This window comes from Balaenoptera borealis (assembly GCF_965194805.1).
Source record: "Balaenoptera borealis genome assembly, chromosome: 9".
Lineage (NCBI taxonomy): Eukaryota > Metazoa > Chordata > Mammalia > Artiodactyla > Balaenopteridae > Balaenoptera > Balaenoptera borealis.
Window position 1 is genome coordinate 14,873,927 of NC_138873.1, and position 25,452 is coordinate 14,899,378.

A 25,452-nucleotide genomic window follows, 5' to 3' on the forward strand; every position below is an offset into this window, starting at 1 on the left:
TCAATACTCATCATTTTATGTCAACCTTTAGGAGAAGGAGCAAGCAATTTTAAGATAAAATTTTCTGCAGCATTATTCACAATTCACAAGACATGGAAACAACCTAAAAGTCCATCAATAGACGAATGGATAGGGAAGAAAATGTGACATATTTATATCTATCTATATCTAAATAATGGAATACTACTCAACCATAAAAAAGAAGAAAATCCTGCCATTTGCAACAACATGGATGGAACTTATGGAGGGCATTATGCTCAGTGAGATAAGTCAGACAGAGAAAGACAAATACTGTATGATCTCATACGTGGAATCTAAAACAAGCAAAAAACTCATTTAAAAAAAAGAGATCAGATTTACAGTTACCAGAGGTGGGGGGCTGTCAGGGGTGGGGGGATTGGAAGAAGATAGTCAAAAGGTACAAACTTCCAGTTATAAGATAAATAAATGCTGGGGGTGTAATGTACAACATAATGACTATAGTTAACACTGTTGTACGATATATTTGAAAGTCCTAAATATATTTGAAAGTTCTCATCACAAGGAAAGAAACATTTTCTTTTTTTGTATCTATATGAGATGATGGGTATTAAATTTAAGTTAACTAAATTTATTGTGGTAATTACTTCACAATATATTTAAGTCAAGTCATTATGCTGTAAATCCTAAACTTACACAGTGCTGTATGTCAATCATATCAATAAAACTGGGAAAAAATATGTTCTATTATCTCTGTCTTAGTATCATCTCTTCTGTTGCTCAACAATGCTTTCTATACAATGTTTCTACACACAGTTTCATCTCCCTACAGGGCCACATTATAAATTTTGTGGGTCCTATGCACTTTTACCTTCATGGTCTCTTTCCTCCATAAAGATATTAAAAATTATATTTTATAACTAATTGGTATAAAGATGAACATATCAAAATATTACATATTAAAATATTTTTTCAACTTAAAAGTTATTTTTTTCTCTCTCTCCCGATTTTAAAAGAAATTAAAACATTCTCATGGGTCCCTTAAAATATGGTGGTCCCCAGTGACACTGATGGATAGATTGGTCCTGTCTCTCTAAGAAAATCAGGCAGTAGATATGACAAACTCTCCCCAGTTTTCTGCTGTTGATGATTAGCTTTTGTGTTTGTGTGCTGAGCACCTGTGGGCCTTGCTGCACTGTCCTTTGTGGTGGACTACAAACCCATTGGTTCTCACAACCTCCTCAAGCATGGAAGGACTCAGCGAAGTGCCCTGTGTATTAATTGGGGTTCTCCAGAGAAACAGAGCCAATAGAATGTAGATAGATAGATAGACAGATAGATTTATTTTAAGGAATTGGCTCACATGATTGTAGGGGCTGACAAGTCCGAAATCGGCACAGTGAGCTGGCAGGCTGGAAACCCAGGGAAGAGTTGCTGTGGCTGTTTGAGTCCAAAGACACTTTGGAGGCAGAATACTCTCTTCCTTGTGGACCTCAGTCTTTTCTCTCAGGCCTTCAACAGACTAGGCGAGGCCCACCCACATTATGGAGGCTAATCTGCTTTACTCAAATCTACTGATCTAAATCTTAATCTCACCTAAAAAATACCTTCAACAGTGAAATATAGGTTGGTTTTTGGCTATATATCTTAGCCTAGCCACGTTGACACACAGAAGTAACCATTATTTTGCTGTACACGTGAAACTAACACAACATTGTAATTTAACTATACTTCAAAAAAAAAAAAAAGTAACCATTATACCCTGTATTTTTTAAAAAATATGATCTTGAGGTTGCTACCAGGCTGTTACACAAGGTTACAAAGATCTTCATGCAAATATCACTGCCAGACTAGAGAAGAAATAAATTGTCTCAAGGTCAAAATAATGTGAAACAAAACTGTATCACCTGTGTCTTGAACAAACCTAGCCTTGTAAACTTGAATAAATCTGAAAATTCTGATTTTGCTTTTAAGTAAATGTCAGCCTGCCCATTTGCCTTTATGAACAGAAGTGTAAGCATTCTTCTTTACCCAAATGGCATGGTTTTTAAACCAGGGACCAGAAATGGCCTTATAATACTTAGTTAATTACCATCAGAAAGGAACATTTAACAGCCAATATGGACAAAACCATAATCATTGTTTTTGGCAGCTATTCTCAAAATTCAAACTGTCAATTCTAAATAAATCCAGGGGAAGCGTGGCTCCAACACATGGGAAAAGGAGAACCGGAGGGAGACGCGACCAGTGCTCAGCTGTTGCCGGCCCTAGTGCGACCTAACACCTGACACGAGTGGTGCAGGCTGCGGGCGCTAATGAAGACCCCAGCTAATGCCCTTGCTTCCCAGGATGTGGCCCTGGAGTGGAGCCTCTCACTAGAGCCCTACAGGCAGGAAGCTCCCGGGCATAGAATGAATGGCGATGACTGGGTGTTGTGCCCACCGGGAAGCCCCCCCACCAGCACCCACTCCTCAGGCAAGGAGGGGAAACCATACCCTGGTTTCCCTGACATGGAGACACTATTTTTTAAATTTATTTTTTAAATTAATTTTTATTGGAGTATGGTTGCTTTACAATGTTGTGTTAGCCTCCACTGCACAACAAAACGAATCAGCCATACACATACAGATATCCCCTCCCTTTTGGATAGACAACTGATGGGAACATACTGTATGGCCCAGGGAACTCTACCTAACGCACTGTGGTAACCTATATACATTATTGATACTATATATAAAATGATAACTAATGAGAACCTACTGTATAACACAGGGAACTCTACTCAAGGCTCTGTGGTGACCTAAATGGGAAGGAAGTCCATTTTCCCAAGTAAAGCAAAAAGGTAGACGTAGATAAGACAACAGACCTTAGGGACTTGGGATGGAAATAAAGAGCGTACAGCATGGCTGAACCTTCAGAGCCAGGGCAAAGTTAAGGATCTCAGTAGAGACTGCTGTCCAAGTCCACGAGGGAAGTCGAGGCCAAAGGGAACAGAGGATGGTGCTCAGCCCAATGCCCCACCCCACCTTCAGTGCCAAGAAGCTCATAACCAACTCCACTCCCACCTGCAAAGACTTAGTTCATCTAAGGGGAAAGGGAAAGAGGAAAACAACCGGAATAACTTTCCTTGAATTGACAAAATGGTATTTTTCTTCTAAAGAGAAGAAATAGTGTCTTCTGAGCTAAGCTGAGTTGTTATAAAATGTTACAAAGTTTTTGCCCACCTAAGTTACATCGTCTCTAAACCTTATACTCACTGTATATGTAGTAACTGAACTTCAGTCACTCACCAAAGAGAGCTATCCATCACAGCTAAATACATAAAGAAAACCGATACATAAGCAAAAAGTAACAGAAACAAGTTAATTAATCACTGCTTCAGGTTCTACAAGTTAGAATGGCAGAAAGTTTATTTCTCTAGAGAAATGACTTCGCTAAGGTACAGCTTAATACACTTCAGCCTTTAGGGATAAATGTTATGAGGAACCTTCATATGAAGAAAGTTGTGCAATTAAAGACAATGCCCGTTATGTTCCATCATAATAACACTTTATGTTTATTTGAAAGGCCTCTGTGGTGTGAGTTCTGAGCACGAGTGGTTGTACTAACTTTAGCAAAGGCTGACTATTAGTCAGCTAGGGCTGTTGTAACAAAATACCTCAGATGGGTGACTTCAACCACACATTTATTACCTCACAGTTCTGGAGGCTGGGAAGTCCAAAATCAAGGTGCCAGCCAATTCAGATCCTCCTGAGAACTCTCTTCCTGGCTTGCAGACGGCCACCTTCTCACTGTGTCCTCACATGGCAGAAAGAGTTCTAGTCTTTCCTCTTCTTATAAGGACATTAATCCCATCATGGGGGTCCCACCTTCATGACCTCATCTAGACCTAATTACCTTCCAAAGGCCCCACCTCCTAATACTATCACATTGGGGGTTAGGATTTCAACATGCAAACCTGTGGAGGACACAAACATTCCATCCACAACAGACCACACATTGAATTGCATGGAGTGGGAACAGGTAAATCCAAAGTGTAGGCAGTGGAAGGGCACTGGGGGTGAAGGCAGCCAATCCACGTTCTGTTCATCAGTTAATCACCCCGAGTTCTCCCTACTTCCTAATCCATATCCCTAACTGGCAATTCCAAGCATGGAACCTTCCAGAGGTCTCTGGGAAGAACAATTCCACCTCCACTGCTATCTTCTCCTATGCCATTTATTCACCATCATGACGCCACTGCCTTTGTATTTTCTAGAATGGTTAAAAAAATTTAAAACTTTTGGTCTTCTTCCCAACAGTGTTGGAGAATGATTCTATTGTCTACTTTTTCTCCTCTTTTAATGGGGTTTAGAGAAGCAGAGGACATAAATACATGTACTCAAGTCCAGAATCCTGAGCAAAAAGCCCAAATCAGCTATTAATAATCCCATTTTCACAAAGAGGACACTGAGGCCTAGAAGGGTTAAGCAACGTTTTCAAATGGTGGGGCTGACTTACACCATATCTTCTAACTTACTGTCTTATACATAGTTCTTTATAAGCCCCCTCAAATTATTTGGGAAGTAATGGTTAGTTTATCAATATTTCCTAGAAAATTTAAGGTGGAAATTAACCTTAAAACATCCAGAAACCAGACCTAGACAAAGTGAGGAATGAGCTCAAGACAACAAAATCAACTCATTTCAGAGTCAGCAAGATCCAGGGTTCTTGACTCCCTGGCTAATATTCTTTTTAGGCCAACAGACGTTTGCTCAACAGATGACTGAGTTGACAAGCAAACGATTTTCTTATGAGGTGCCCATAATAGGGAGAATTTGTTCCCTTCATTTGTTCCTCTCAGTTTCCCTGGTCTGCTTATCCTCAACCATCACATGGTAAATTTCACTGTGAATTTAAAAATCCTTCTCTCTCTCTCCCTAGAAAACCTCTTATTTCTCCGGCCTTCCTTTATTCATAACTTCAAGAACCATCTCAACGGTGATGAGCCCCATATATCAGACGATCCCCAGCCAAAACCTGTCTTTTGGGCTCAGGATCTACCTAGCTAACTGCCTTCTGGATATAATGTGGAAACCAGACAGACCCTGCACACCCAACATGTCTCAATCTGAACTCATGCTATTTTCCCCCAACTTGTTCTTTCTCCATCTCGGTGAATGGCACCAAACATCCACCCGGTTCCTCCAGCCAGAAACCTGTGCTTTACAATCTCTCCCTCCTCCCAGTTGCGATGCATCTGTCTTGTTGACTCTCACCCCTAAATAACGACTCACCCTCAACCTCGTCCACCATCCAAGTCCCAGTTACCATAGCAGCCGGCACACAGTCTCCCTGACGTCAGATTTACTCCCCACACTCACCACTCACCTAGCCTCTGGTCCATTTATAGCCAGAGTGATCTTTTCAAAATGTAGAAGCGTTCAATATTCCCAAGGCTTGACATTCTCCAGGGACTTCCCCTTGGCCTCGGGACAAAATCCAAACTCCTATGGAGTCCTGCATAACCTGACCCCTGCCTACCTCACCGGCTTCATCTCCCACTACTCTTCCCACCTCACGGTCTCTCCCAACCACACTCCCGCCACAGTGGCTTCCACAGTTGCCCGAATGGACTTTGCTTCTTCCCATTCCCCACTGTGTGCGGTGGAGAAAACTTATCCAGCACTCCTAGGCCCGATCCTTTGCCTAGCTAACTCCTACTCACCTCCCAGAGCTCAGCTGACATTTCACTTCCTGGGGGAAGACCACCCCCAGCACCAAGTCCAGGGGACACTTTCACTCCTTACCTGACCTGACCTCCCTCTGGCACTTGCCACACAAAGGACACCCTCCTTGACCTCTCCTGACTCACACCCGCCGGGCCACCACTCTCCCAGGCAACTCTCCTTTTCTCTGATGCACCTGGCCCTCCTCTGCCAGTACCCCCTGCAGCTCTACCCACTCCAGCCATGCTTGCCTTCTTCCTTTTTTCAAACTTTTATTTATGACCCCATTTATTATTTACTTAACTATACTGTGAGCTCGATAGTTAGAAACAGCCTCTTCTACTTAGTATCCCGATTTATTACAGGCACGTACTTTCTTTAAAGTTTTATTTCAGTCTTACCAGGAAAGTTACAAGAATAATCAAGTATATGCTTTGCTTAGATTCATCAGCTGTGAGAACATTTTGTCACATTTGACTTATTCCTTTCTCTCTGTACATTACAATCATGATAGCCGAATCATCTGTGAGTACTCTGCAGACATCATAGCCTTTAACCCCTAAATACTTCAGCATGTATCTCCTAAGAACAAGGACATTCCTTTGCATACAGCTGTCAGATTCAAGAAATTAACTATGATACCGTATTATTCACCAGTTATCTCGATAATGTTCCTTAGAGCAACTATAAATGTGTGGCATGTACTGTCAGGTATCTTTAGTCTGTTTAATCCAGTTCTCGGCCTTCCTTTCTCTTTCAGAACATCAATAACGGGATAAACTGGCATATGGCTCCTGACATGAAGCACTGAGAAGTAAACAACGTGTCTCATATAGAATCACCATAAATGCCAAAAGTGATTAACTTGAATCTAAGGATGAGGAAACATGAGGCATACCCAAACTGAGGGACATGCTACAAATTGTACTCTTTTTAAACACATTGCCCCTAAGGGCCTGTAGTTGCCCTTGTTATTTCTGAGAACACTCCCTCCCATCATCACCGACAACTCCGCACAGATGTCTTCTCCTTGGAGAGCCCTCCGGACCCACTCCATCCCCAGCCCCATCCCCACCCCAGTCAACCTCCATCCTGCTATCCCACTTCATTGCCTTTCGAAGCACTTAACACACTTTGAAATTACCTTGTTTATCTATTTGTTTTCTTTTGTTATCTATTTCCCCCACTAAAATATAACTTTTATGAGTAGTGGGACCTTATCTAAAATAGTGCCTGCTTTAGACTAGGCCCTCACTTTTTAACTGTTGAAGGAAAGAATTTCCATATCTTTGGTGCCCTAAGACTCAAAGAACTTTCGCCACATGGGTGACTCGCGCAATGTATGATTCACCAAGCAGAAGTTTTCTGGTTCAGGTTTCCTTCCAAGTTCTCATTTTTGCTTACTCCAAATATTCACAAAATTTCAACACCAAGACCTTCCTTTTTGATTCTCCACTCTACCCATTTCATTCACCCTTAAGTAGAAAAGACTTAGGAAAATGTGATAATTATAGTCAGTTCTTAATATTGTTCCCCTTTGCACTGACGTTGAGATTAGATGATGATGAGCTGGAAATGCTGAAAAATACATTTCTGTACAAAGCTAACAGGGAAGTTTCAGGAGGGACAGCATAAGGGTAAATTCAGTCAACTTAAAAAGGAAGTTATTTCAGTTACTCAGAAATAAAATTCACATATTTCCTTTTATTAGCAATATTTAAAATATTTTATTCAAGCACTATGTAAACATGTAGGGATAGAAGCCATAATCAATAGTGGCGCTGGTATCAGTAAGAGAAAGAGTGCAGTGTTACTGGTCCGCCTCTGCAATGCTTTGAACTTCTCTGACTTAGATCAAAGTCACCAAAGCACCAATTTCAAAGGAAAAAAATTGGAAGCAAAACAAAGAAAAAAAGAAACCTTGGGTAAATAACCTAGCATAAATAATTCCTAGCACAACAAATGTTACTCCCTTTTTAAATTAAAATTTTTAATTGTCCTTGAACACAGAAAAAGTAAGTCTTTGTAATGAGTCAACTTAACTCAAGTACAAACCAAGAAGCACTCACTATTGTTTCAAATACACTACCCATTACATTTGGCAACATTGAGTAAAGATACACACGACCTTTTCAAAATATGAAAGGAAAAACTTGCTCTCTGGTGTTCAAAAAGTTCTTTTCTCCTACCTGTTCTTTGAATGCTTTCCCTCATGCTGCATTCTAAAGCCAGGTGGTCAAAGAATAATTAGATACCAAGAGAAATTAAGTGCTACAGTTAAAATAAAGTTGGATATACAAATGAATTAACTGGTTATCATTCCTTTTTTTTAGCTTTTTATTCTGAAGTAATTTTAGACCCAGAAAAAAGTTGCAAAATTAGAAGAGAGATTCTGTATACCCTTTACCCAGCTTCCCCTAATGTTAATTACATAACTGAAGTCCACTAAAACCAGGAAATTAACGTTGATGCAATACTATTAACTAAACTACAGATCTCATTCAAATTTCACCAGTTTTCTAATAATGCCCTTTTTATGGTCCAGGAGCCAACTCAGACTCCCACATTGCATCTAGCTGTCATGTCTCCTTAGTCTCTGCCAATCATGACCTTGACACTTTTGAAGAGTACTGGCCAATTATTATGTTTTCTCATGATCAGACTGTTATGATTTATTTTTGATAGTATAAAGCTCTTTTTTATTTGAAACAAGGGAAAACATTTAGTTACTTATCTAGTTCAATCCTTACCAATAGAGTACACTTTCTAGGAGTTTGTCCAATTGATTGTTTCATAGTCTAAAGGTATTTATTCCCTTGGGCAAGGAGAAAAAGTCATCCTGTTAACTTTTACAGCCATATCCCAAATATTTTATATACTTTTCTTCTTCTTTATAATGACTTAACCAAGTTTGTATTTTTAGCTTTTTAAATAGTTCCCTTACCAAATTTTTGTCTGGTGTATCTCTCAAATACTAACAGAGGTATGTTAAAAGTGTTCTACTGTAGTTGTGGATTTGTTTATATCTCCTTATAGATTTTTGCTTCTGTCAATTTTTGTTTTATATATTTTGAGGCCATTTTATTAGATGCATACACATTTAGGATTGCTAAAGTTCCTGATGAATAAAAATTTTTATTATTATGTGATAGTGATATAATTTGTGTTATTATTGTGACTTTCTTTACCTCTAGTAATGCTTTTTTGCCTTAAAACTATTCTGTATAATATTATTATGCCTAATAAGCTTTCTTTTGCTTATTATGTGTCTGGTAAATCTTTTCATACACTTTGCTTTCAACTTTTCCATATACTTTTGTTTATATGTGTCTTTCATAAATAGCATATACCTGGATTTTTTAAAAATTCAATGTGACAGTTTTGTTGGTTAACTGAGCATTTAGTCCATTTATATTTCTTGTAATTACTGGTACATTTGTATTTCTTTTCATTATCTTTTTTTTTCTTAGCTTTTTCTGTTTCTTTTTCTCTCCCTTCTTACCTTTTTTGGGAAGCTTTAGGGTTTTTTTTTTTCTTTATATCTAGAATAGGGAGGCTTCTGACTTAAGTTCATATGAAGATGTGATTAGAGTCAGATCTTTTCTTAAGGTGGATTAAAAGGAGAAAACCAAAAAGAACAGAGCAAATCAGAAGAGAGAGGAAATGGGGCTTCCCTGGTGGCGCAGTGGTTGAGAATCTGCCTGCCGATGCAGGGGACATGGGTTCGAGCCCTGGTCTGGGAAGATCCCACATGCCGCGGAGCAACTAGGCCCATGAGCCACAACTACTGAGCCTGCGCGTCTGGAGCCTGTGCTCCGCAACAAGAGAGGCCGCGACAGAGAGAGGCCCACGCACCGCGATGAAGAGTGGCCCCTGCTCGCCGCAACTAGAGAAAGCCCTCGTACAGAAATGAAGACCCAACACAGCCAAAATAAAATATAATTAATTAATTAATTTAAAAAAAAAAAAGAAGAGAGAGGAAATGGTTCTTTAAAAGGTGGAAAATAGGGACTTCCCTGGCAGTCCAGTGGTTAAGACTCCTCGCTTCCACTGCAGGGGACACGGGTTCGATCCCTGGTTGGGAAGCTAAGATCCCACATGCTACACGGTGCAGCCAAAAAAAAAGAAAAAAAAGTGGAAATAGATACTATCTCACACCTAGTAGGATGGCTACGAGAGAGAGAGAGAGAGAGAGAGAGAGAGAGAGAGAGAGAGAGAGAGAGGAGAGAGAGAGAGAGAGAGAGAGAGAGAGGAGGGAGGGAGGGAGGCAGGGAGGGAGGAAGGAAGGAAGGGAAGGGAAAATACAAGTGCGGACAAGGATGTGGAGAAACTGGAACATTTGTGCAATGCTGATGAGAATGTAAAATGGTGTATCCACTAAAACAGTATGGCAGTTCCTCAAAAAATTAAAAATTGAATTACCACATAATCCAGCAATTCCAATTCTTATATCCAAAAGAATTGAAAGCAAGATCTTGAGGAGATATTTGTACACCCATGATCATAGTAGCATTATTAACAGTAAAACAGTCCAAGTGTCCTTGTACTGATGAATGAATAAACAAAACATGGTATATACATACAATGGAATGCCATTCAGCCTTAAAAAGGGAGGAAATTCTAACGCGTGTTGCAACATGGATGAACCTTGAGGGTATGATGCTAAGTAAAGCAAACCAGTCACAGAAGGACAAATACTGTATGATTCCGCTTATATGAGCTGACTAGAGCAGTCAAATTCAGACACAGAAAATAGAATGGCGGTTGCCAGGAGCCGGGGTGACGAGGGAATGGGGAGTTATTGCTTAGTGGGTACAGAATATCAGTTTTCCAAAATGAAAAGAGTTTCAGAGATAGATGGTGGCGACAGCTGCACAATAATGTGACTGTACTTAAGGCCACTGAACTGTACACTTAAATATTAAGATGGTAAATTTTATATGTATTTTACCACAATTTTTTAAAAGTTTGAAATGGTGGGGAAATAAAGGAAAAGTGACTTTACTTCCTTCATAATTATACATGACCAGCTCTAAGTCCTTTACTTTAAGGAACTATAGCTGTTGATTTACACTCGCTTCTCAAAACAACCCCATCAGACAGCAATTCTAATTAACCCTTGTTTTACAGAGAGGAATGAAACTTGCTCAAATCCCCAACAATGGTATATACTGGAGCCATAACTTTGGTTCAGATCTTCCAAATACATGAAAACACTGACACAGCAAAGTAGCTCCATATGTTTGTGGCCTCTGAGTCCAAATCCAAGCACTTTTCACCAAATGAATGCTAGAGCTTTTTGCTGACTGATGATATAATTTGGTGACATTTTCCAGCTTCCATACCTTATTTCAGATGCATGGCAAAGTTACACTGTTCTGCTCAAAGTAACATCTGTAAATTTCCCCAAAGCATGTTTCTGTCTTCCACGCTTGAGCTGTGACACTTCAATTCACACAATATTGCTCTTAGTATTTGTCACTTTTCCTAGCCTAGTAAGGCTCTGCTGATGATAAGGGGTAAATCCAACTTGAGAAAAATGCAACATTAGATTTGGTGCAGGGATGATACTACAAATGACACAGTCTTGTTATGGGTTCTTGTAGACTCTTGATTTTTCATTGACACCAGGGACTGTGTCAGTTTCATTTCTGTATCCTCAGTTCCTCACACAGATCCTCAGTAACTGACTGCTGATGTGGTCCTGAGGTAAGGATGGAGGTGTCAGGGATGGTGGCAGTGGTGTTGATGTAAGGCAATCTCACAAGTTATAAAGACTAATAATAGCTAATAGATAAAATAGATAAACAACAACAAGGACCTACTGTGGAGCACAGGGAACTCTACTCAATATCCTGTAATAAGCCATAATGGAAAAGAATCTGAAAAATTATACATTATATATATATAAATAACTGAATCACTTTGCTGTACACCTGAAACTAATACAACATTGTAAATCAACTCTACTTCAATTAAAAAAAAAGAAAAAAGAATAAGAAGAGCGAGTATTAAGAAGCATTTACTCTGTCACTCTGTTGGGAGCTTTACATATATGAACTGTGAATCCCCAAACCACACTATGTCATAAGCATTATGATCCCATGTTTCAGATGAAGAAACTGAAGTTCTGAGACATTAAGTAATTTTTTTGCCCAAGGTGTCACAGATAAGTGGTATACTCAGGACTGCTTGAACTCAAAGCTAATACCTCCGGTCCCTGCAGTATTCTACTTCCTCATACAATTGCATATTATCGCTGCTTTGTATTTTAATCAGTTTTTCAGTGTCATAATGGTGTGGTAGGAAAAGTACTAAACTTTCAAAAGAAAGATATTTAAGTTCCAGATCCATTATTTGCTAATTGAGCAAGCTATATAATCTGTATAATGGGAAATTTCTGCCTTGCCTATCTGAGTTATAAGATTGTCTCAGATGAAGTATTTTGGAAACTGAAAAAACAATTATAATAAATGCTGGCCTTTAGCTTCTACTTTTAGTCTCAATAAAATTTAGGTATTTCAGGTCAATTAAAATCTTGGGCTTGGTGGATATTTTCCTTTATGTAGGTAGTAAAATTTATCCTAAAAATCTCAACATGGGGGCTTCCCTGGTGGCACAGTGGTTAAGAATCCACCTGCCAGTGCAGGGGACACGGGTTCGAGCCCTGGCCCGGGAAGATTCCACATGCCGTGAAGCAACTAAGCCCGTGCGCCACAACTACTGAGCCTGCGCTCTAGAGCCCACAAGCCACAACTACTGAGCCCACGTGCCACAACTACTGAAGCTCACGCACCTAGAGCCCATGTTCCGCAACAAGAGAAGCCACTGCAATGAGAAGCCCACGCACAGCAGCGAAGAGTAGTCCCCGCTCACCACAACTAGAGAAAGCCCGCGCACAGCAACGAAGACCCAATGCAGCCAAAAAAATAAAATAAATAAACTTATTTTTTTTTAATCTCAATAAGATTACTCAAAATGATCATTTATTTATTACTAAAACTTACTTATTTTTCCACCTTTACAGTAGAAAACTCTGGCACATACCACTGGTTAGGAATATCACCAATAGTGGGACAAACTGACATCATGCAACTCTTGCTGTGACACACTGAGACACACCACTTATACAGTATGCCTACCAAAAATCTTATCATGAAAAACAATCAGATAAACCTATTCTGCAGAACAAATGACCTAGAGTCTGTAAAAATATCAGTATTATTGAAGACAGAGAAATGCTGAGGAACTGTTCCAGGTTTACAGAGACTAAAGACACACAAGTAAATATAATGTGTGATCCTGAAATGAAAAAAAAAAAAAAATTGCAGTAAATGGCATTATTAGGACAATTGGCAAAATTTTAGCAGATAGTGTACATTAGAAAATACTATTACAACAATGCTAAACACCCTGAATTTGATCATTGTATTTTGGTTAGAGAATGCCCTTGTTCTTAGGAGATAACACACTAGAGTATTTAGGGATGAAGGGCCATGAAGTTTGTAATTTACTTTGTTTGTTCCCCAAACAAATATAAATAATATAAAAATTCTACATACTCATGCATGGGCTAATATTCTTAATTCATAGAGGATACCAAATTGGGATAAAATATGCAAATGTCCAGTGGAAGAAAAATTAATTTTATTTGTACCAGACCGTACTAGTTTTCCAAAAATATACCAGGAATCAGAAAAATCTAAATGTAATTAAGGCACTATTGGGTCAGATGTAAGGCAACAATCAAAGCTGCTGAATATTACAACTCCTACAGCATGTTGGAGAATGCACCCCATGTTTTGAGTTGAAGAGTGTGCCCCAGGGATTTTTGTGGTCAGTACGGCTGGGCTGAGGACATCTCTGGGGCTAGCAGTTCCGCTGAACACAGTTCCCCCATGTCTCTGGCAAGCACCCCTGACACACTCTATGCCTGGTGGGCCCCTGGTGCCAGGTCCAGAAGCGTACACTTAACCCAGGCTGAGCCTGAAAGTCCCCAGTGCCTAAGTACCTCCTGGGAGTAAATGAGTAAATGGAGCCAACGACAACCGAATTACTGTTTCTGGAGTGATTGGCAACGAGGAGGCCAGCGACTTTGCCCAAGACTGGCATTAATCCTACCACCTCAGATTTTTAAGAAACTGCTCTGAATCACGTCTTAGTAGCTAAGTAGTCTAAGTTAAATGCAAGAATGCTTTGCTCCGGGGGCGGGGAGGGTCTACAGGAGCCAGACACACCGTTTTTAGAACTTCACCCGTTTAAATGGCCAAGAGAAGCAAACTGGTACAACCTCAAAATTCAACAGCATTTCACAAACTCACGACTTGCCCCTAACTTCCTAAAATTAACCGGCCGCTGGCAATCCCAGCCCCGTTCCGACTACGATCTCCCCACGCCATCGAGAGGCAAGTTTGCCGGCGAGGAGCGCCCAGCGCAGCCCGGGCCGCGCAGCCGGGGCCGAGTATCCCCGGCGCCCTCCCGGGTGGAGACGGGCCGCCGGTGCCACCCACGCGCGCGGCCGCGGGCTGCGACGGTACCTCGGGAGCTGGCGACGTGACGCCGAAGGTGGCGCGGCGGGTGGGCTGCGGGCGCCGGCGGCCGGAGCAGCTCATGGCGGCCGGGGCCCCGCTGCGCGCTCGGACCCGCGGGCGGCGGGGAGCCAGGCGGGCGCGGGAGCCGGCGGTGCGCGCGGTGCGTCTCCTCGGGCAACGAGGAGCCCGTGCCGTAAACACGGCGGCGAGGCCCGGACGCACGCTGCACCCGGGCGACCCGGGATCCCGGCCTGGCAGCGAGCCGTCCGGGCCTCCGAGACGTGACCGGGGGCGCCGGACAGACCCCGATCCTCCCGAGGGTGTCCCCCCCGGTGCGCGGCGCAGCGGCCGAGCGGCCCCATCCGGCCAGGGCGAGGCTCAGACACCCGCCGGAGCGACTGGGGACAGCGGGACTGGAGGCTGGTCTTCACCGCGGGACTCCATCGCGAGCGCAGTTCCGGGTCTTGTCCTCAAGTCAGGGACAAGTGATAGCGAGGGGTCAGTGTTGACAGGACTGGCGGCGTGCGCTGTCACGAAGGTGAATGAGCATTTATTTAGCGCCCACTGTGTGCCAAGGTTTCTGCGTCTTCCAGCGCCCGGCCGCTTGCTGGGTGTGCAATCCGTGCAGTGGCACAGGCCCTGCGCTCAGAAGGGACTCACACTTGGTTTAACTCCCTGCTGTCCCACTCTTGAAATTCTTAGTGATTTTTGAACAAAGGGTCCTACATTTGCCTTTTGTACTGGGATCCGCAAATCATGTAGCGTTCTCTCATTCAACCTTCTCAACAACCCTGCAGGGAAATATAAATATTAGTAATACTAGTGTTAGAACAGCCATAGCTTCTAGTTATAAAACACTTACATGTGTTCTTTCAAGAGCTGTTCTAAGTGCTTTCCAACTAAGATTTCATTACTTAAAACAAGATTATGAAGTGGATATAAGAATAATCCATTTTTAAGGTGAGGAAGCAATCACAGGGAAATGAAATAAATTGTCCAAGAGTATACAGCTGGTCAGTGGCAGAACGATGATCAGACCCCAGACCATAAGACTAAAAGCACAGAGAAGGTGAGTAATGTGCCTAAGGTCCCACTATTTGTAGCAGAACCTCAAACTGGAACCCACATTCACCTCACTTCAAGGCCCTTGATGGACCTCCCTGTGTGCTGTTCTAAAATTAAATGAAATCACAGATGTGGCAGCTTTTCTTAGATTCCATCCAACCATCCTACTCTGAGGACTTCTTGGCCTTGAGGATGGCTTTTGATCTTTTTTATATATTTATTTTATTTGTTTATTTGTTTGCGCCGGGTCTTAGTTGCGGCAGGCAGGCTCGTTAGTTGTGGCATGCGAACTCAGTTGCGGCATGCATGTGGGATCTTGTTCCTTGACCAGTGATGGAACCCAGGCCCCCTGCACCGGGAGCGCAGAGTCTTAACCACTGCGCCACCAGGGAAGTCCTGATGGCTTTTGATTTTACAGTAACATTGCCACGTATCCAGTCCAGAATCACCTCCAGCTTTCACTTGAAGCAACATTAAAAAAAAAAAAGTCCTTAATGCAAATGAAAGCTTTCATAAATCTCCTATTAATAGTATAGTTTGTAGTAAACATGCTTTCAACTTGCAGTTTTTCCTTGCAGTAGAATCACTACACACTTGTCAAATTTTTTTTTTTAATTTTATTTATTTTTGGCTGCACTGGGTCTTCGTTGCTGCGTGCGGGCTTTCTCTAGTTGCGGTGAGCAGGGGCTACTCTTTGTTGCCGTGCGCGGGCTTCTCATTGCGGTGGCTTCTCTTGCTGCGGAGCACGGGCTCTAGGCGCGCGGGTTTCAGTAGTTGTAGCACATGGGCTCAGTAGTTGTGGCTCTTGGGCTCTAGAGCGCAGGCTCAGTAGTTGTGGCACACAAGCTTAGTTGCTCCGCGGCATGTGGGATCCTCCCGGACCAGGGGTTGAACCCATGTCCCCTACATTGGCAGGCGAATTCTTAACCACTGAGACACCAGGGAAGTCCCACTTGTCAAATTTTCAATGAAACGACACTGCCCGAGGAAACACAAAAGCTGATTGAAACCTCAAGGCACCTGGAAGAGAAACTGTCTGAAAAAGTCCCTTCTCCATTAACTCCACGTCCAATTGTTGCAGAATTCAGTTTCATAAAGTCTAATTCTGGTCACTGTGGTCAAGCTTGTAACTCTTCTTCATGACACCATAAGATATGAATTTACACAGTCTTTAAAAATCGGTGTTGGTGATGAATGTGTTAATTAAAGAGATGGGAGGAATCCTTTCAAAATATAACTTATATCAAGTCACCACTATGCACACTTTTAATATCTTACAGTTTTGTCAGTTATACCTCTATAAAGCTGGAAAAAAACAAATACACACAATAAAAGATTTTAAATCAGTGTTAAACAGATTCTTCTCTATGAAAGCAATATAGCTTTGCAGTAAGTGGGAAAAGAAAAAGTACCTGGCCTGACCCCTCCCTGGACGCCTGCAAACTTTCTGGGATGTCAAGACATGAGCCAAGTGATCCTTCAAGGTAGCACCCGATGATGTGTCCCTTGAGAACTGAAAGGAGGACCCTGCGTCTGGATGTACGTCTGAGCTGGACCCTGGAAGGGACTACAGTTTGGGACTAGCTGGCACTATGGTGATAGAATACGCAGGCTGGCAGTGGGGGGAACTCTGAGTATGATGATAGTTTAAGCAAGGCCGTGGGGGTGGGCACAGTTAGTAAAAATGCACAAAGTACGTTCCAGCCCAGATTACTCACAAAACTGCATGTGTGGGCAATATATTATGATTTGTAATATCTCGGTACAGACTTCTATTTTTTCTTTATAATGACAACAGAGCCAGGAAGCTGCCAGCTGCGTGACCTCGTCCACCTCATATACCTGCTTCTTTATAGAAGAGGGAGGTTCCTTATTAGATACCAGGCTAGTGTATAGGAACCCTTCAGCTGCCCAAGTTTTTAGCCATAGTTGATTAACAATGTTGTGTTAGTTTCAGGTGTACAGCGAAGTGATTCGGTTATATGTGTATATTCTTTTTCAGATTCTTTTCCATTACAGTTTATTATAAGGTATAGTTCCCTGTGCTCTACAGTAGGACCTTGGTGCTTATCTATTTTATATATAGTAATTTAGGCCAAGTTTTTAAACAGCAACAATATGAAGGCTGCAACCAAAGGAAGATAACAGGGCAAGAGTAGGTGGGATACAGCGGAGGAGAGAGAGGGAAGGCAAGGAGGCCTGCAGGAGGAGCCAGGTGAGAGGGGAGACTGGCCGGCTGGGAGTGGTAACGGTGAGGAGGGGGAAGATTCGGACGTGGAATCCACTGGAGGCTGAGTTTACCAGCCAAGCTGAAAGCATAGTGAGGCCTGAAAAGCAGTGAGGACATAAAACAGAGGAGGGAAAAGGAGAGAGAGTTCAGTTTGGGACAAATTTAATCTGAGGTGATGATAGGAGAAGGCAAACAAATATTTTGTAGTTTGGGAACGGGAAGCCCTGGGCACACCCAGCTTAAACCAGAATTTCTGGCTCATTCTGCTATAATGTTAAATTTTATCCTGAAATATGTTTACAAAGCTGGCACGCTGAGATATACATTCAATAAACATGATATCTGAGACAAGATAAAAAATGCCTCATCAGTAGCTCTGGGAAGCGATGAAGATCTACATCTCTCTGGCACTTGGGCTTTTATTCTGGAGCTTTCTTGTGGTTTCGTAAGTTTATTTCTCCGGTTTCTTCCTTTTGTTTGTTTGCTTGTTTGTCTTGCAAATATACAAGTTTCTCATAGGAAAAATCTGTAATAGGAAACTTTGGGGGTTTTCAATGTATTTAGAAACCTGTCTGGAAAGCACTCCTATAACATTTTATTTGTCTAAAGATTGTTTTCAAAGAATGTTTGATTTAAATATTTTCCTAACCTGAATGAAATGTTGCCAAACGCTGCAAACTACTTTAGTCATCCAACACAAGATTCGTTGGTAAAAGACAGATCACCAAAACCTACTTCTATCCTTTAAGTGACTGCATTTAAAGGACTTTATAACCATTCTCAGCCCTTTCTTAGACTTGTTTCAGTTGCTTTGCTGATTTCTATTTGATCTCTCTAATAATTAGTCCTTCTTTAGCAATGATTATTGTTTTACCAATTCATCCTAAAACAAATCCCCATCCCTTATTTCTTCTAGTAGGACAACACAGCTAGTTGTAAAACAATCTATCACTGTCACTTCCAAAGATCTTCATAAATTTTCATATCATTTATTTTTAAAGTCCGTTTTCTTTTCCCAATACATATAACTGTTTCCAACATATTTTATACCTAAAATAAATGTGATCCATTTTATAACTTTATGATAAGCTAAGCTTAGAAACCACTGAGAGCTCACTTTATAAAAAATAACCAATTCAAGGACCTTTGGTTTCAGCATTAAAGTCAATCACAGACTGCTCTTTTTAATAAAAAAAGTAAAATCCTTATCAAAAACTTAAAGTGCTTTTTAAAATATTTTAGCTGCATAAGTAGAAGGTTCTGAAAAACATCCATGATAAATATATACTTTCAAAACTCACATGATTTTTATCTCACTTTAAATTCAACATATTTTCATTCAATTGCAATCTATATTTCCTCAAGTAATCAAAGAGATTCGTTGTACATAACGCCATCCTCCATGGCCTTACTGAAGCAATTCTTCAGTTGTAAAGTTGCAAGTTTAAAATAGTTCAATATTTTAGGAAAAATTTGGAAGGATTAATCATGCAATCAGTGTTAATATTTTTCTATCCCAAGGGGACAGTGAACTTTCCGCAGACTGTCAGAAGAACTACTTCATCATGTGTCTCTTTACAGGAAAAGTGTCAACCAGTCAGGAGGATTATGGCAAGTCTGGGATGAAGCAAAAGCCCTAAGGGCCTTCTTTGACTGCTCTCTCCTCCACATTCCCTTGCAGCTATGGGTCTTTTAGACAAGTCTTTCCCCTTTGGAGTTAGTTCCCCAGGAAGAGCCAGTGGTCAGGATTCGTAAGGAAGTAGTTTACTGAGGAGTGCTCCTAGGAGAAGGAGGTGAGGAAAACAGCATAGGGCAGGAGAACGAGCTACTCAAGCATGTGGGGCAAGCCTGGAAACTAACTTCCCACTTTGGTTCCAGGGGGCTGGCCCTTTGTACCTGCAACCCCCCTCCCCCTGCCCCATCCCGGTCTCCTGTCAGTCAGCCATTGGCAGGAGCACAAGTCTCCAGCGAAAGGGACAGCCTTTTACAGCTGACACTCACAGCAGCTGTTGGGAGAAGGGGGGATCCCAGCTAAGGAACAGGGTTCCAGAAAGGATAACAGCTTCAACTGCACAATTCAGTCTCTGAAATAACTCTTCAGTCTGTTTCTCCTTTCTCCATTCTTGCTATCGATTGATTGCCTTAGACTAGGTTTTAAGGAGTTTTTTAGGGCTTTTTCTGTTGTTTTTTTTTTAATCTGGGACTTTATACCAGTCTGCTTCTAATCCATTTTCAAACCAACACAAGAATTATTTTTTAAAAACCCCAATCTGATCAGATGATTCCCCTGTTCTAAAATTTCAAGGAAACCCCACTGCTTATAGGAAAAGAGGGAGAGTCTTAACATCATATGCCTCTTTTTTTATAATTTTCATAGGTGTTTTATTTTTCCTCCTCAAATCAACTCCTCTGAAGTAGGTATTATTATCCTCTTATTACAGATATAAAAACTAAAGTTCAGAGAGGGAATTTGCTCACATGCACATGACATAAATGGCAGTACAGGTATTTCAAGTGAGATCTCTCTGCCTCCAAGTTCTCTACTCTTTATAACTGATGTCATCTAACAGCATTTCTCAAAAGTGGAACCCATCCACTCTGCCTACTGTGTTTCCCCTATGCAACCTAGCTACAATCCAGGCTGCCATATATGGTTGGTCAGGTTGTGCACTGCACAGGGGCACCACATTTTAAGGGACACTGTTCAAAGCAGAGACATTTTTGCTATTTTGAAATTTCTTTGTATTTTTATTACACTTTTGTAAATTTTGAAGATGGGCAGTTTGTACATTTAATATGACATTTTTTCAACTGAAATAAAATGTCTTTTCTAAAAGGTTAGATATGTACCAGCTGCTTTGATCTATGAAGGAGGACTAACTTTGATAAGTGAATAATAACTAAAACAACTTGGGTTTCTAAATAAGAAATTGGTTTTCTGACACACTGATCAGTGTATATCTTTAAGTTTTACAAATACAGTCAATCCTTGCTATTTGTGGATTCAATATTTGCGAATTTACCTACTTACCGAAATTTATTCACAACCCCAAAATCAATACTCACGGAGCTTTCTCGGTCATTCACTGACGTGCACAGACTGGTGAGAAATTTGAGTCAACCGACATGCATGTTCCCAGCCGAGATCAAACAAAGCGACACTCTGCCTTCTTGTTTCAGCTCTCAGAGTGTAAACAAGTGTCCTTTTTGTGGTCCATTTAGTTCCACTTTTTTTGTTTGTATGTTTTGCATTTTTTTGCTTTTGTGTGTTTGTGTGATTTTGCTATTTTAAATGGCCCCTAGGCATAGTGATGAAGTGCTGGCTAGTGTTCTTAAGCCAATAAGGCTGTGATGTGCCTCACAGAGAAAACAGTGTGTTAGATAAGCTTCATTTAGGCATGAGTTACAGAGTTACTCATGGCTGTTGGTCATGAGTTCAGCATTAATGAATCAACAATATATATTAAAGTGTCTCTAAAGAGAAACACACATAAGACAAGGTCATGTATTGATCAGTTAGTGAAGACGCTGTGACCAAAGGCTCACAGGAACCTAAGCCTGTATTTCCCCTGGAAGCAGTGGATCAGTATTTGCTAATTCAGTGTTTAAAGCGACTTTATAGAATATAACTACTGTGAGTAACAAGAATCTACTGTATTCCACTGGAATTAATTGCTGATTAAATTTGACACTCACAATGCAGTTTGTATCATCTGCTGTTTGTTTTTTGTTTAGAATGGTATCTTGGAGTTTCCAATTTAAATCTACAAGTGTTTTCATTATGACAACTGCCATTAAATAATTCATATTTAATAATGCAATAATTATGGGACTTCCTGGTGGTGCAGTGGTTAAGAATCTGCCTGCCAATGAAGGGGACACGAGTTCGAGCCCTGGTCTGGTAAGATCCCACATGCCTTGGAGCAACTAAGCCCGTGCACCACAACTACTGAGCCTGCGCTCTACAGCCCATGAGCCACAACTACTGAGCCCGCATGCCACAACTACTGAAGCCCACACGCCACAACTACTGAAGCCCGTGCGCCTAGAGCCCATGCTCCACAACAAGAGAAGCCACCACAATGAGAAGCCTGCTCACTGCAACGAAGACCCGACACAGCCAAAAAAAAAAAAAAGCTATAATTAAATGGGATAAGTCAAATATATTTCCTGCCAATTCAGTTACATGACCATGTAATATGAATTTTTTAATTCTATATTCTTGTTAAAAAATTATCCACCTGAAGTAAAAATAGATTTTCCAAAATACTCTATAGGTAGAAAGTTTTGGAAATTTATCAGACATTACAAAATGAAAAAAATCTGTGAATCCTTGTTATTCTTTCTCTGTCTCATAGTATTTTTTAGTCTACCTATATTTTAAACCCTTTAGGGATGAAAAAATGAAGCGAAGAATAAAAATGAGTTCAGAGATTTGCAGCATTTATCATGTATTCTAAAAAGCAGGCCAAATGTTACTTCAAAATAATAACTTTTAAGTGCCTTTGCTCTGTGTTCATTTGGTATGATTTTAAAAACGAGTGTTATCAGCAAAATAATGCAGGAATTGAAATTCATTGTGCATGGAAGCATCAAAGAGATTAGGAAATTCTTTGAATAAAAAAAGAAGCAGCAGTGTTTACAAAAATATTTTTGGTTGTTATGTAGCAATATAATCTTTAAAAGAGAGGTTTACGACGTTGAAAGAATATCACTGCTGTATCACTTCAGTAGATGTATTACTGAAAAATTAGAACTGATGCATAAGGTTGGCAGATTTTTCCCAGATGAAAGCCAGCCCTCCTTGGTAGGTGGAAGTAGCAGACTGACTACCCAGTGAAGCTCTGTAGGGTCAAGCATTTCCCCTGCTTTAACAAAGTTGGCAATCAGTAGATATACCCTTAATTGAAATCAGACTATAAATGAGATCTAGTTCTTTTCATATATATGGAAAAAAAAAAAAGCACCAGTAGAATATAAACTTGCATGAGAGGTCTTGTCCTTTTTTAAAAAATACCAGAAGTCCTTGAATTTATCTCTGGCCTTGGAGGCCTTCCAACAGTGGTTAAATGGACAGACCCTGGAGCCAATCTGCCTGGGATGAAATTCTGGCTCTGCCACTTCCTAGCCTTGTGATCTTGGGCAAATTTCTCTACCTCCTTGGGCCTATTTCCTCATCCGTACCATAGAGGTAATAACAGTATTTAACCCATGGGGTTGTTGCGAGGATTACAGGAGTTAATGCATGTAAAGTGCCTAATACAGACCCTGGGACAAAGTACAAAGTAAATGTTAGCTATTCGCATTATTATTTTAAAACAGAGTAGAAAATTCCCCCATAAGACACTGCAAAAAAGCACTAGAAAAGCAAAGGGTTTACTATTATTCTAAATTACTCAGAACTTTGGACTATCAGAGGCTTACAAAAAGTTTTTTTTAACTACTCAGTATATAAGAATAAATTCTTAAAGTATTTTCATTACTTTTGGAAAATAAGGATCTTAGGAAGAGGCTGTAGGTAGAAGCAACAGAGGCACCTCATCTCCAAGAACTTAGAAATCAATTGCCCTTGGGACTTCCCTGGTGGCGCAGTGGTTAAGAATCCGCCTGCCAATGCAGGGGACACGGGTTCAAGCTCTGGTCCGGGAAGACCCCACGTGCCGCGGAGCAACTAAGCCCATGCGCCACAACTACTGAGCCTGTGCTCTAGAGCCCGCGAGCCACAACTACTGAGCCCGTGTGCTACAACTACTGAAGCCCACACGCCTAGAGCCCGTGCTCCGCAACACAAGAAGCCACCGCAATGAGAAGCCCGCGCACCGCAACAAAGAGTAGCCCCCGCTCACCACAACTAGAGAAAGCCCACAAGCAGCAACGAAGACCCAACACAACCAAAAAAAAAAAAAGAAGAAATCAATTGGCCTGGTATGGAAGCAATCAAAGTGTCCACCAACAGATGAATAGATAAAGATGTTATATATATATAAACTTTACATGTGTATATATATATATATATATATATATATATATGCTTTATATGTATGTGTGTATATATACACACATACATATATGTGTGTATATATATATATATTTACACAAAGGAATACTACTCAGCCATATTAAAAGTGAAATTTTGCCATTTGCAGCAACATGGATGAACTTGGAGGGCATTATGCTAAGTGAAATAAGTCAGAGAAAGACAAATACTGTATGATATCACTTATATGCGGAATCCAAAAAGTACAACAAACTAGTGGATGTAAGAAAAGAGAAACAGACACAGATATAAAGAACAAACCAGTGGTAACCAGTGGGGAGAGGGAAAAGGGCAGGGTCAATATAGGGGTAGGGGAGTAAGAGGTACAAACTACACTGTGTAAAATAAGCTACAAGGATATATTGTACAACATGGGGAATATAGCCAATATTTTATAATAACCATAGGTGGAGTTTAACCTTTAAAAATTGTGAATCACTATATTGTACACCTATAACTTACACAATATTACTGTACATCAACTATACTTCAATTTAAAAAAAGAAATCAGTTGGCCTCATTTGATTAAACCGAAGCAGAGATATGCAGAACCCTTTATAAAGACACTGTTTCCCCAGCCAAGACAGAACTATAACTTAAGGGAATATATTAAGATGTAATAAAGAAAATGGTAACCACAGGAGAGGCTATTGTCCAGTGGAAGCTCAGGGGAAAGATACTGAACCTCAACTGTTAATGTCATGCCTGTTTGACAACTTTCTCATCTAAATTACTACATAGGATTTCAAGTTTTTAAAGAGCAACACCCACCCTCACAGCCTACAAGCCTATGGCCACCAAGTCCACCCCAGGGACCTGGCCTTCCCTCAGGATGGTCATCCATACACAGGATGTGTCGGGTGTTGAAGACAACAGGACCCTCATGTCACAGTTCTGTCTAGACAGGGTCACTCCAAGACAGCGATGAAAATAGGAATGCAGTTCTTCGGGTTCTTTTTGCTCCCACAAGTTGAAGTTCTTGAAGGACCAATGTCACATTCCACCGAAAAATATGATAACTTGCCAAACAAATGTTCCATTAAAAAAAAACAACTTTCAAAAGCAAATGTGGTTTCTAAATTAAGCAAAACCCCAGCTTCTTCTGGATCTTTAAAATGTCTTTATTATTTTGGAAAATCTTATGGCTTTGGGTGGGGGAGTGTGGGATTTTCCTGACCCCATTTTAGACATGCTTTGGGTTTCTTTTAAAATGATGCCAACTTTCCTTCAAAAAGAAACAAATAATTCTTGTTAATAAAAAGTTTATAAAAGTTGAGAGGGAAGACTGTTCCTCATGTGCTCTGGGTCTTCAGTATCGATTCTAACTTCCTGTTGAGGTCTGTGCAAAAGTATTCAAAAACATTTCGATGATTTTTCTGACTCGGACCAGGCTAGATTTTATTACCAATTCGATTTAGCCAAACTTATACATACATATAAAGTCATCCTCATCTACTCCTCTCAACATCATAAAAATAAATTAGTCTAATTTTTGGAAAGAGATTTTAATCTTCTGCTGATTCACAGATTTGACCTCAATTAAAATACCCTCTTTATAAGCTTGCATTATGAGTCACAAATTTCCTTGGTTTATAAAACCTCTAATGAAGAAGAAAGAGAAGGAAGCAAGTTACAGGAAGCTGAGCCTTTGGCTAATCATTTTTTAAAGAAACGAATGCCTCGGCCTTTTCAGGGACAGACGTCTCTTGAGGTGGTTCCAAAATACTGATCTATGAGTGTAAACTGCCTTTAATTCATGTGCTAAATCAGCCGCAATTACTTAATACCTGCTCTCGATACAGAACGGTGACCAGAGTGTACAGTGAGTTCAAAAGAGTAAAAGGTATTTAAGTCTAACCTCGAGGACTTTCTGGTTAACGAGGAATGATAAGATGCAGAAAA

At 40.7% G+C, this 25,452-nt stretch overlaps 2 protein-coding genes across 3 annotated transcripts in view; both read right to left on the bottom strand.

Annotated features, from left to right (window-relative positions):
- CCDC170 (coiled-coil domain containing 170) overlaps positions 1-14,976 on the bottom strand; it is a gene marked incomplete at its 5' end in the record, with an annotated part of 97,257 nt that extends 82,281 nt beyond the window's left edge. The window contains 2 exon segments of the mRNA XM_082406066.1: positions 14,225-14,643; positions 14,945-14,976. Of these exon segments, the coding sequence (XP_082262192.1) occupies positions 14,225-14,643; positions 14,945-14,976 (451 nt within the window).
- ARMT1 (acidic residue methyltransferase 1) overlaps positions 14,894-25,452 on the bottom strand; it is a 36,372-nt gene continuing 25,813 nt past the window's right edge. Inside the window, exon 7 of one of the 2 annotated variants that reach the window (XM_082405518.1) lies at positions 14,894-15,009. The gene's annotated coding sequence lies outside the window, so the exon portion shown is untranslated. Of the gene's footprint in view, positions 24,890-25,452 lie in introns of both variants that reach the window. The other variant, XM_082405517.1, reaches the window with a different exon arrangement.